This window comes from Arvicanthis niloticus, chromosome 9 (assembly GCF_011762505.2).
Source record: "Arvicanthis niloticus isolate mArvNil1 chromosome 9, mArvNil1.pat.X, whole genome shotgun sequence".
Lineage (NCBI taxonomy): Eukaryota > Metazoa > Chordata > Mammalia > Rodentia > Muridae > Arvicanthis > Arvicanthis niloticus.
Window position 1 is genome coordinate 83,081,852 of NC_047666.1, and position 13,118 is coordinate 83,094,969.

Sequence of the window (13,118 nt, forward strand, 5' to 3'; positions counted from 1 at the left end):
GACAGGGCTAAGGTAATGAAATGACGGCTAGTGTGTTAGCTTCCTTTCCAGTGGCTATGATAAATCACCCTGCCAAGAGAAGCTTGGGAGAGCCAGGGCTCCTTTGCTCACATTTCTAGGTTAGATATAAGCATAGCAAGAAAGTCGCAGAAGTGAGAGTTTGAGGGCCTTGGGCATAGCATATCCATAATCAGTAATGAATCAAATGCGCTTGTTCTCAGCTTGCTTTGTGGTCCGCACTCTACTCTTATATGGTTCAGATCCCCTGCCTAGGGAATGGTGCCACTCACAGTGGGCAGATCCTCCCCCCTCAGGCATATCTACAGGCTAACCTTATCTAGACCAATCCTCACTGAGACTCTCTCCAGGTGGTTCTAGATTATGTCAAGTTGGTAACTGTAAGTAGTCATCCCATTGAGAAAGACAAAGGCTCACATACATAGGATGGTAGCCAGTGCTCCTCCTAGGGATACACAGATTTATTGTGGCTAGGGGTGCAGAATCTGGAGCCAGAGAGCAGAGAGTAAATCCCATTATACACATTATATCACAGGCTGTTTGAGGATTGGCCAAACTAATGTATGTAAGAATAGTTCCTGGTACTCAGGAGCCTTTATGTTGTATTTTATTCCCTCCCCCTTTTTCGAGACAGTGTTTTACTCTATGGCTCAGGTTAGCCTCAAAGTGATTCTCCTGGCTCAGCCTCCAGAGTCCTGGGATTACAGTGAACCACAATGCCTAGATTTTATTTTTCCCATTATTAGTATTTGAAGTTATGACTTCTACCCACCTCCACCTGTCCACATCTAATCAAGTATACTGGGCACAAGAAGTAGCTCACAGAGTAAGAAAGGGGTTCACTCTGGTTCAGAAGAACAGTGGTTAGACAGCTCATCAACTGGAAAGTGAAACACTGGTCACTAAAGACTATGAAACTCAGGGCTGGAGAGATGGCTCAGTGGTTAGGAGCACGTGTTGCTCTTACAGAGGACCCTAGTTCAGGTCTTAGCTCCCGCGTGGAGGCACACAGCGCTCTGTATCTCCAGGGATCTAAGTTCTTCTTCTGGTCTCCACAGGCACTACATACATGTGGAATGCTTACATACATGCAGGCACCCAACATACACAGAAATAAAGGTGAATCTTTTTAAATGTGTAAAATTCCTATGGGATTGGCAGGAGTCTGGGGAAGTGAGTGACATGACAATGTCCCCTGTAAGCTTGTACATTTGAACACTTAATCCCCAGCCAGCACTGCTGCTTGTAAGGTTATGGAGCATCAGAATTTGGAGCCTTACTGGAGAAAGTATGGCATGAGGTCAGGGGACTCTAAGGTCTGTATCCCTCCCACCCCACATCCAATTTTCTTTGTTTTCCTGTGTGAGGATGGAGATGTGACCTCTCAGCTTCCTGCTCCAGCCACTTGCTGTCACCCAGACTATTATGGACTCTCCCTCTGGAGCTGTGAGCTCTTCCTTCTGTGAGTTGTTTTGGTCATGGCGTCTATCACAGCAATAGCAAGTGACACAGGGAAGTGACACAGGGAGGGACACATCTGAGTCACTAAAGGGGAAGGCAGATTCATCTGGTCTAATCTAGACTTCCTAAAGCACACACTGATATCTGGGGACACCATAGTGTACCTAAATCAGAAACCAAAACAGCAGAAGCTAGGGAATGAAGTCTTGTTAATCCACGAGAGGACTGTTATGTGCATATTTATGCTGTTTCATCAATCGATATATGTGAGTTTTATTTGCTTCTTTGTTCTGATAGTGCATAAGAGATTGGCCTCAGAAATTCTACACACATGCTTACCACTGAGCTACTATAGAGACCAACTACCATTAAGTTCACCACACTGGCCTTGAGCTTACTCTGTAGCTCAGGCTTCCTTGAATGTGTGGTCTTCTGCATCAACCTCTCAAGTAACTGGGATTACAGGCTGGTAACCAGCCGTGTGCGTGTGTGTGTGTGTGTGTGTGTGTGTGTGTGTGTGTGTGTGTTGTCTGTGTGTGTGTTTGTGTCTGTGTGTCTCTGAGTGGGTGTTTGTGTCTGTGTGTCTTTGTGTGTGTATGTGTTTGTGTTTGCCTGTGTGTGTTTTAGATGGCTATAAAGGACCACAAAAATAAAAAGTGGGGTGTCACCCCACACATACATTAAAAAATGTTGAAAATTAACTGAAGAGACACAGTGTAAGGCCAACAATAAAGCAGAGAGAGAGAGAAAGAAGGCACCAATCCAGAAAGCGTTGCTGTGAGGCACACCAGGGAGCAGGTGCCACGTGCTCAGCTAGACAAGAAGGCTTCCTCAAGACCAACCAATCTCTTGTAAACATACCCACCACTGAACAGTTACTATGCATTAGAGACTTCCAAACACCAACAGCACAGAGAAGATGTGTTCTAAACCTTCAAGAATTTATAATTGACAGGATGGAATCTGGAGCACACCTGGAGGGGCACAGTGACATGATAGAGACACCCCAGAACATCTGCAGGCCACAGCAAGGTCATGGAGCAACTAGCAGTCAGGTCTGCCCAATGGGACAAGGGGCTGAAAACAGTTCTGAGAGGAGCCACTGAGAAGCAGGAGAACCAGCATGACATCCCTGGGGAACTACAAAGAGAGACAGCAAAGGAGGGCACAGATAGAAGGAGAGGTACAGCTGGAGAAGAACCTGCACTCAGAAGTTCCCGGTCTCCAGCAGGGGGTCTGGCTTTACTGGAGGGCGAGACGTGAAACAGAGGTGTAACAGTGTTATTAAAGATGTCATGGGAGGCAGCAGAGAGAATGTCAGAGAAAAGGCAAATGAAAGACCGTGCTCACGGGACAGTGAATTCAAGGGACCCGTGAGGAAGGTCTGAGAAGCTGGGATTGAAGGGTTAGGGATGAGAGATATCAGAGGAGCAAAACCACTCAGGTTTTTCATCAAGGGATGGTCAACAGGGAGTCAGGGTGATCAGTCACAGCCAAGACTGACTTTCCGGTTTTGGTGAGACAACCAGAAGGCACAGTGCCAGTCTTAGGAAGAAGCAGTACATCCGGGAGAGGAGCTTTAGCATAACAGGAGGCTGGACGGGGAGCCAGAGAGAGAGGGAGTTCCAGGAGCCAGGTAATAAAGGTTCCAGAAGAACAAAAACTTTCCCAGTGATCGGTGCCACAGAAACATGGAGGAACTAAGACTAAGGAATGGGCCTTGAGAATGGTGTGCTGGCATCTAAAACAGTGACCTGTGGCTCCCCTGGGGCTGGCTTCCTCCAGACAAGTGAAGCTTGCTCAGCATCCATGAGAGGATGAAGTGATCCCCTGGGATGACCTCTGTGGTCCAGGGAACTCTAAAAATGCAGTCAGGTGACAGTTGCTAGAGACACCAGTTCAAGGCCAGTGCACACTGGTGTCTTTCTACTGCCCCTGAGGCCTTTGTTCCTAAAGCTCCTGCTGTCACACAGGTTTCTCACACCGCAAAGCTCCAGCTATTGATTGTATGTGGTGACAAGCTAAAGCAAAATGCCCTAGTTCTCAGTCTGCCTGCCCTGATGGGGCCAAGGGGTTTGGGAATTTCTAGCCAGCTGCAGCTATGCATTACCTCCACTGGCCTAGGAGGATGCAGGAAGGTTAGGTGAGTGAGCAGTGAGCCAGAAAGCTCAGAAGTGCTCTCTGGGAAGTCTCCGGAGCTCACACTGTTGTGTTGGGAGCCGACTTTTAGCAGAAAGCGGCTAGAAAGCAGCTATCAGCTTTGCAGCCATCTTGAGCCATATACCCTGACGTGAGACTTGTTTTTCAACAGCCTACAACAGCTGAGCACACTCTGATATCCCACATATCTTGTTTTGCTGTTTACTGCCCCCAGCTGCAAGGTACATGTGGTATCCACGCCTGCAAAGCATGCAGTGCACATGCTATCCACGTGCTATCCACGTGCTATCCACGTGCTATCCACGTGCTATCCACGTGCTATCCACGTGCTATCCACGTGCTATCCACGCTATACACGCCTGTAAGGCTTAAGTCATATTCACAGGCCTACAAGGCATGTGGCAAAAGCCTATAAATACCCCAGATTTCTCTTCAATAAATGAGACTTGAGACTTGTTCAGAACCTCTGTCTTGTCTCCATTCTTCGTGTCTCTTCCCCTTTATCCTTCCTCTCTCTCTCTCTCTCTCTCTCTCTCTCTCTCTCTCTCTCTCTCTCGACCCTGACCCATGGACCGAAGCAGCAGAGCCGTCCGGGACATTTTGGCCCCCAAGCGTGGAGCGGAAAGGGCCATAACATTTTGGCCACCCAAAGTGGGGCAGCTCAGGACTCAACACTATTGGGCACAGAGGATCCAAGAGAAACCTGGCAGGGGTCTCCCAGGCACAGGAGTGCAGGCAGGACAGAGTCAGATCCTTGGTGTGTATGTGAGCACAGCTCCCACTGTGATGGTGGCTGGCTCTTGCTGCAGTGCACGGTGAGCTTCCAAGGATGCTCTGCCTAGAGTAACCGAGAAGCCCTATCATTTCCGTGGCACCTCCGATAAATTCATGACAGAAATGTGATTGGGGTGACTGTTTGTTTGCTGTTTGGGGAGGGGTTGCCAACAAGGAGAAGCTAAAAGAATACTTTCCCTTGGTTTCTTCAACAAGCCAGTAAGAAACAGTTAAGACTGTAAGAGTCAGAGGTCAGAGAAGATTACTGAAAAACAACATCTTCTGGACCCAACAGGACAGCACTGGAGCTCATAGCAAATTGTGGCAGGCACTTGATGGAGCCAGTAAATGTCCCAACATGGAGCAGGAAGGGGCTTGCAGCCCTCAGCCCTGGCTGGGGGGCGGGGTCTACAGATGTGTTCTGGGGCCTGGGGGAGGGAGCATCAGTTTTCTTTAAGGGGATTAACCTACCCCTGGTAGGTTAACCATGGTCTAGAAGATGGCTCTGCACCCAGGGGTATCTGGGAAGCACAAATCTGGGCAGTGCAGAGTTTATTAGGATTGGGGGAGGGGAGGCAGGAAGTTGGGGGGTAGGGAGGTGGGGTGGGAATGTGAAGAGTTAAGGAATGTGTAACAAAACACATTGTATGAAATTCTCAAAAACAAAAATTATCTTTTAAAAAGTAGCAATGACAACCCAAACACCTGGAGTGACAGAAGAGTACCTACCTGGTTTTGTGTGTTCCCTCCCTCCAGCAGGGCAATGCCAAGCAAGATGCCTTCGGAAAAGATCCTGTCGTTTTTGGTGTTCACAATGACGTCAATGACAAGTTCGGATGCTCCTTCTTTGTCCAGCAAACACTGGATATCGGACATAGAAATCCCCGTCTTATCTGAATCCTGTCCAGAGAAGCCTCCTGTGGTCAGGGGAAAACAAAAAATATCAACCTTTATTACAGATACAGTTTTTAATAGCAGAGTGTTTTCAAGCTCTTAATGCATAACAGGGTATGCCACTGTAAAGTTTATTTACAAATGTAAATCTTTAGGAATGGAAATCTTAATGAGATGTCCAACATGTATATAATTCAATGTCACTAAATATTTTTCTTAAAGTAGTCCAGAAAGATCTGCAGAGATGGCTCAGCAGTTGAGAGCACTGGTTGGTCCTGCAGAGAACATGGGTTTGCTTCCCAGTACCCACAGAGTGGCCCACAACCCTCTGTAACTGCAGTTCCCAGGGATACAATGCCCTCTTCTGACCTCCACGGTCACAAAACACATGTGGTGTACAGACATGCATGCAGGCATTAACACATATGCATAAAATGAAAATAAATAAATCTTTATAAAATACCCTATGAAAGGGAACTAGCTTTTTGTTTGTAGTATTTGAACTGAGAAACTGTCACACATTGTCTGGAGTCACAAGGCAAATCCGCTATAATGATCAAATCTGTGGATTCGTGAACCCCAAACTATACAAAGGTTTTCACTGGTGTTTTAAGTGAATATTTTCCACGTGTCACTTAAGGAAGACAGAAGTGTAGCACTGTCATGAAGACATGCCATGGAACCCTAAAACAGGGAAAACGAGAGGCCTCACCTCCCACTTGCGCTGTCTTGGCATAGGCTCCTGACAGAGGTCCGTTCACACCAATGCTATGGTCACCCTTGAAGTACCGATTCAGGAGTATTCTCCGTAATGTGCTACCCTAGAAGAAAAGGAGATCTGTCATCATTTTTTAAAATAAAAGTAGAGAATGTCAACCTGCCAAATGCATCTCTATCTGATGTAAAAACATAAGAACATTTTATACCAAATTAGTATTTTCCTCAGAAAATTGCAAATGTACCCCAATAACAACAATAAATTATTTTTATTAATAAGTGAAGAGTGTGTGGGATGATGAGCCTCCTGGCATCCACTGTGGAGGTGTCCCCTTATCCCCAAACCCATCAGCTGTACACATTAAATACAGGCTGACTGCAGAGCCATGGAGCTGGCTCAGTGGGTAAGGGAGTTTGCCACCAAGCCTGAAAACCTGACTTCAATCCTGGGGTGCACTTGGTAGAAGAAGGACCTGATTCCTACAGGTTATCTTCTAAATTCCACATGAATGCTGTGACATGCACACATGAAATGCACACATAATGTAAATATTGTAAACTAGCTAAATATTTATACATATATTCAATGGCCATTGAGATGTGTCAGGAGTAAAAGCACCTGAAGCCAGGCCTGGCCACGGATTCGGTCCGTGGGACACACATGGTAGAAGTGAACCAGCTCCTAGACACATGTGCTGTGTCACGCATGTGACCCCCTACCACACACACACATACAGAGAAGGGGGAGAGAGAGAGATAGATAGACACACACACACATACAGAGAGGGGAGAGACAGACAGACAGACAGACAGACTGACACAGAGAAAGAGACAGATACACATACACATACAGAGAGAGAGAGACAGACATACAAAGAGAGAGAAAAACAGATATACAGAGAGACAGAGACAGAGAGACAGACATACAAAAAGAGAGAAAAACAGATATACAGAGAGAGACAGAGAGACAGATAGACACACAGAGAGAGACAGATACACACACACAGATACACAGAGAGAGCTAGCGCACACACATACAGAGAGAGAGATAGACACACATACACACACAGATACACAGAGACAGACACACACAGAGAGGGAGAGAGAGAGAGAAACAGACAGATATACACACATACACAAAGAGAAAGATAGACACACACATACACATAGAGAGAGACAGACACACACACACACACAGAGACGGGGCGGTGGAGAGAGACTAAATCAATGTGATGAACGTTAAGTGTGCTCAGGCGGAAAGCTGTTGTCCAAGTATTAAGTAGTGCCGGGAGAAGATAACAGACACCCTAGGAACTGAGTGAGGCCTTAGAGGGACTAAACACAAAGAAGTAAGAGAGATCTGGGCACAAAGGTGGGGCTCAAACAATTAAACCTCGTAAAATAAAGTGAATTACATTCAGACTCTGAGACTCTGGGCTTTGTTGAGAAGAGAGTGGACAAAGGACAGTATATCGCTTTATAAACAGATTTTTAAAAGATCGTCTTCCACACTTTGCTACTAGGAGAGGAAAAAATGGGGGTGGGGATGTGAAGTAAGGGAGAAAAATAAAACACCATGTTTCTCTCATATACAGAGACTAGAATCAAATATATCATACATATACATATATGCACATATATGTAACATGAAGATGAGTCTATGTTGGGAGGGACAGATCCTATGAGAGGAGACAGTAGGAAGAGGGCATACTGTGTGGGTGTGTGAACAAAATATAATAATAAATACATATAAGATGTCACATGACACCCATTATTTTCTATGCTAACTAGAAATTAATTTAAAGGGTAAGTATACCCCTCGCTTGCATTAGCCCTGCTCCTGAGGAGGCTCTCCAGAGCTGAGGAGATGCTCCTGAGGAGAGGCCCCTGGGGAGGCGCCCCGGGGAGGTGCTCTTGAGAAGACCCTCGCTCCATATTCCAGGGAGGGAATCTGAGCTTGAATGACTGGCTGCAGATACACAGCTCACAGGTGACAAGCATGGACTTCAGTCCTCTGACCTCAAACCCAGGCATGTCTGGGTGCTCTGCCCTTCCCTGTGCTCACCACGTGCCGGCTCCTCATCCCACACACCCTCCCCGGGGCTGGGACTCGGTGCTCCAGCCATTCGGTCTCTCTCACTCTGTGTACTTTGGTTATTCTGTCTCCAGGTCCTAGGCACTTGCCCTGGGTCATGTGTTGGGTTCCCTCTCAAGCTCTTCTCTCCCAATCTGCTGCTCTTTCTCTGCTGCACACTCGGGCAGGCAGCCTGCCACACTCCCACCTCCTCCAGCCCAACCTCACTTGCCTAAGATTCCAATTAAACTTCTCTCTCTCTCTCTCTCTCTCTCTCTCTCTCTCTCTCTCTCTCTCTCTCTCTGTCTCTCGTTACACTGACACAGGAAACTCTGAAAGAAACACACTCCTTCTCTCTTGAACCTGTTTTCCTCTCTGCATCAACCCATTGTAATAACATTGCGATTACCCTGGCTGCTCGCTGGGGACTCAGCTTCAGCCACCTTGACAATGGCTTCTGAATCCTACCTTCTCCATGGAAGCCTCTGGGTTTCTCTGATGCTATTTTTAAACCAAATTAAGATGCGTTTTCTACATCTTCCTGTTTGCTTAAGGACAAGGCCTGCCTTTTCTCTGCAGACCATGTGCTCCTGGGAAGCCTACTCCTTCAGGCACTATCCTATGTGAAGAAGGCAGAAACTTCCTGGCTGTCAACTTGATGGGATTTACAATCGCCATGGCAACACACCTCAGGGAGTACCCTTGAGAGTTTAACTCCAGGAAGTTAAACTGGAAAGGAAGACATGTTCCCCCATCCATGGGAGTGGCACTATCTTATGAATTGCAGTCTCTGAATTAATAAAAGGGAAAGTGTGTCCATCTCTCTTTGCTTCTTCCCTGTAGATATGATGTAACCAGATGCCTCACATTCAAATACCATGCCTGCCCAGCCACAACAGTCTGCACCCTCAGAGTGAAATAAACCCTCCCCTCCTTAAGCACCTTTTGCCCAATATTTTTTCCAAGTGGTAAGAAAAGTAACCAATCAACACACCATCCACTAATTTACAGTGAGGTGCTACAGAAGACTGTAAGCAACGGAGGCCAAGTCCAGCAGGCTGTGCAACACACACACACACACACACACACACACACACACACACGCACACACACAATCTTTTCAAAGATTACCTGTGCTGGTTTGAATAGGAATGGCCCCATAGGCTCATGTGTTTGAATGCCTGGCCCATAAGGAGTGGCTCTATTAGAAGGTGTGGCCTTGTTGGAGGAAGTGTGTCACTATGGAGGCAGGCTTTGAGGTCTTCTATGTTTAAGGTTCACCAGTATGACACACAGTCTCTCTGCTGCCTACAGATCAAGATGTAGAACTCTCAGCTTCTCCAGCACTGTATCTACCTGCAAGCCACCAGGCTTCCCACCATGATGATAACGGACTGAACCTCTGAAACTGTAAGCCAGTGCCATTTAAATGTTTGGCTTTATAAGAGCTGCCTTGGTCATGGTGTCTCTTCACAGCAATGCAACCCTAAAACAGAGGTTGTGCCGGGAGTGGAGTATTGCTGGGATAGGCCTGACCATGCTTTTCTTTGGAGGAATGTGGACTCGGGAACTTTGGATTAGAAAAGCAGCTGAATGCTTTAAGTGGGGGTGTAGTGGGCTATCCTAGTGGGAACACGGAATACAGCAGTCCTGAGCGGGATTGAACCATGGGGGCCTGGCTCAAAACATTTCAGGCAATAAGAATATTAATATGTGGTCTAGAGGTTTTTCTTGTGATATCTTGACAAAATCTGCGGCTGATTTTTGTTCTTATCCAAAAAGCCTGTCTGAGGCTCTATTGAAGAGTTTAAGATTGGTTGCATAGGCAGAGAAAAATTTTTAAAAGTCTAGTACTGACTCTGATATATGGTTATTAGTGTTCAGTCTTATGGAGATCTATAATAAAAAGGAACAGGCTGAACAAGGAGAAATACAGAATGCACAATTTGAGGAGAAAGGGGGCATCCATCGGGAAGTGGGATGGAGGTAAGTCCTATGTTCAAGGAGACAGAGTAAATGAACAATGAATAAAGGGAGTGGTGACCTCAAGGCAAGAGCCCACCCAGCTACCAAGGCAACGAAGGTAACCATCAAAAACACAAAGCTGGTGAAGACGTGACTGGATGAAGGGCCATGTTCCAGCCCCAGCAAGCAGCAGAACCTGGCAGCTTTGGTCACATGGTTCTGACTTTAGAGTCAAGGATACAAGAAAGGGGTTTATGGAATCTCCCCTCTGTGACTAAGGAAAGCCACTGAGGCCAGGTGTGTGGTATGGAGGCCTAGAGAGACCATGTGCAGGCTGTGAAGGTGAAGCCTGCATTGCCTTGGAGACCCCATGATGATGGAGATGGAGCCGTGGGACACCTGCCAAGGAAAGCTGCTAACAGAGCAGAACCGAACCAAGAGAAAGAAGTGTGCTGCAGTCAGCAAAGCTGACAGGAGTCGGAAATCGGAAGAGTACTTTGACGTCAGACATGGAGATGCAGGGTTTGGAGTTTGCCCAACTGGTTTTTGGTCTTGCTCCCCCAAAGAAGTAAAAAATTTGTCTAAGATACTGAGAAGAGGGGAGAAAAGATCAACTGCCTCAAAATTCTAACGTTTGCACTGCTAATCACTGCAACTAAACTTGGAAAAGTCAGCCCAGAGCATGTGCTTATACTACTATGGAAAACAGACTCCATAATTTCCAAGAAAGTGAAAAACAACTCTACCTTGGTTAGATGGCTAGTGTCTACTGAAGAGCGCAGACCTCAGGCGATAACAGACGGCTGGCGGCATTTATGAAGTTCTGGCCCCAGAGACCAGAGGCAAGTGCCATGCCACAGTCTGCAGAGGGTCACCCCGTGGTCTGTCTTCTCTAAGATGGGATGGTGTCAGTAGTGTGGTATATGTCCCTAAATCACTTTAAGTTAAATAGAATAATTATAGAACCTGACAGGAATTCCAGCGTCAGGCTTGTTAAATCATTTCCGAGCTGTAACGGACACAGCAGAAATTGAGAACAGAACCAAATGCTCAAAATGCCATTTTGAAAACATTTCCACAGGGATGAGATGTATGAATTCTGGGTTGGGTCTCCTGAGCCGCAGTGACTTCTGTCCTCGGGCCTCCCACAGAAGGTGCTGGGTAGACCCACTAGTGAGGTTGTGCCCTGTGGTCCCTCTCTCCTTCAGAGGCAATTCCAGGCCACAGGACACTGCTTCCAGCCAACATCTTCACAGAACACATTCCAGATGTGCGAAATGTTACGGGGCCAAGAAAACTAGCAACCACCTTCTGAAATTACAACAAAATATCTCCATAAAAAGACATCTCCATGGCCAGAGAAGTCGTGCTGACAGTATGTGAACAGACAGGAAGATGGTCCAGGGCTTTGATTTCCTGACCACGCCCAGCTATGTTATGCATGGAGTCCAGGGTATCAGGAATCAAGTAACCCAGAAACGACTGGTTTTCATGGACAGAACAGAGGAAAATATGCATTTACCCCAGAAAAAAAGCTAGCATTTTTCCTCTGCCCTGGGAAGCATTGCTTGCATTTATAGACATGCACAGATGTAAGTTAGACAAGAATGCTTCCAAGTCCTGAAACCAGAGAACTAATACAGGTGTTTCCCATCGGAGGGAATCTAATCAAGACTTTATGAAACAAACACCACCATATGCTAGCATCCTTCAACACTGATCCTTCAACCGGTAAAGATGCATAACTTGGGGCTTCCCCTTAAAGATTAGTGACGAGCTACTTGTCAGCTTGGATAGATCTGGATGCAGCAGCTGCCTGTGCCTCAGGACAGCACCACCTCATTTAATGCTAACCTTGGAAGTAGGTAAGTAGTGTTTCCAAGACTTAACATCTACACGTCTGATTAAGAATGTTCTCCTCGGGAACGCTTGGGGGGTGAAGAAGAGACATGGTTCTCCTGTGTGGTGCCGTGTTCACTGTATCCTGGTGGAATTATCCTTGGTCTGTTGTTATAACCAACCACACTGTGGGGAGCTCTGTGGAGGAAGTGGGGATCATGTCATCGCCAGTTAGGTCCTTCCAAACTGCAGCCTGAGATGGTCATGGATGCCACCCATCATAAAACGTGACACTTATGTGACATGCGACATGTGGCAACTATTTCAGCCTTTGCTGTTGTCATTCTCAACTATGAACTGTATAAATGACAAGTTCACAAGGTCACATCACAACACATCAGCAGGCTTGCCAGAGATCCTGGTCACTGATGCTTTTGCTCAGCTTTGTAAGATGGGAAACTCAAATCTCATCAACAATCACTGTCCGTGTGCACTGATGATGACACACACGGTCACCCTGAAAAGCACTAGGGAGTCACAGCAGTCCTGGAAACAAAGGCACGTGGTTGTAATCCTTGTGTTCAAGAGACAGGTGGAAGAATTGATGCAACTTAGGGGCCAGCCTCAGCTACATGCAGCCACAGGCCAGCCTGAGCTACACAGTGAGACTCTGTCTGAAAATAAACTAATCAGGAAAATAGATAAATAACTGAAGATTAGAACAAGAAACATTTATTCACACAACACAAGGCAATCCTCTTCCAATCCCTTTTTCTCCCCACTCTCCTATTTTATCACTTATAAGGACATTTATTACACATCTACCATATGACAAGGACTAGCAAAGAGGCTTCCAACAGCAACATATGCCAGGAAAAAAAAAATACACAAAGCCGAGACATGAAGCTTCACTCTTTTTCAGTAAAAATAATTCTCATCAGTCCATCTGGTTCCATTTTCAAGATCTCAATGTTAAACTGTCTGATGATGCTGGCTATCCCGTGACTCCGGCAACCCCTCCAAGTTGAGCAAATGCCCCAACCTCAGGCAGTGGGTGACTGGGAAGGCTTTGCTAACAGGGTCAGTAAAGGAAGCTGTAGTTCTAGACCTTAGGGTATGATAAAAACTCAAAGCATTTTCATCTGCAGGAACATCAACCCCAAACACTCTCCCCATCAAAGGTCTTAAACAGGTTCCTCATATCTGAGCTCAGGAT

General features: G+C 46.4%; 1 protein-coding gene across 1 annotated transcript in view; it reads right to left on the minus strand.

Moving 5' to 3' along the window:
* The window catches only part of Itpr2 (inositol 1,4,5-trisphosphate receptor type 2), a 381,718-nt gene that overhangs the window by 121,731 nt on the left and 246,869 nt on the right, over window positions 1–13,118 (minus strand). Inside the window, exons 38-39 of the mRNA XM_034511341.2 lie at window positions 6,020–6,128; window positions 5,143–5,330 (exon numbers count right to left, since the gene is read on the minus strand). Of these exons, the coding sequence (XP_034367232.1) occupies window positions 5,143–5,330; window positions 6,020–6,128 (297 nt within the window). The remainder of the gene's footprint in view (window positions 1–5,142; window positions 5,331–6,019; window positions 6,129–13,118) is intronic.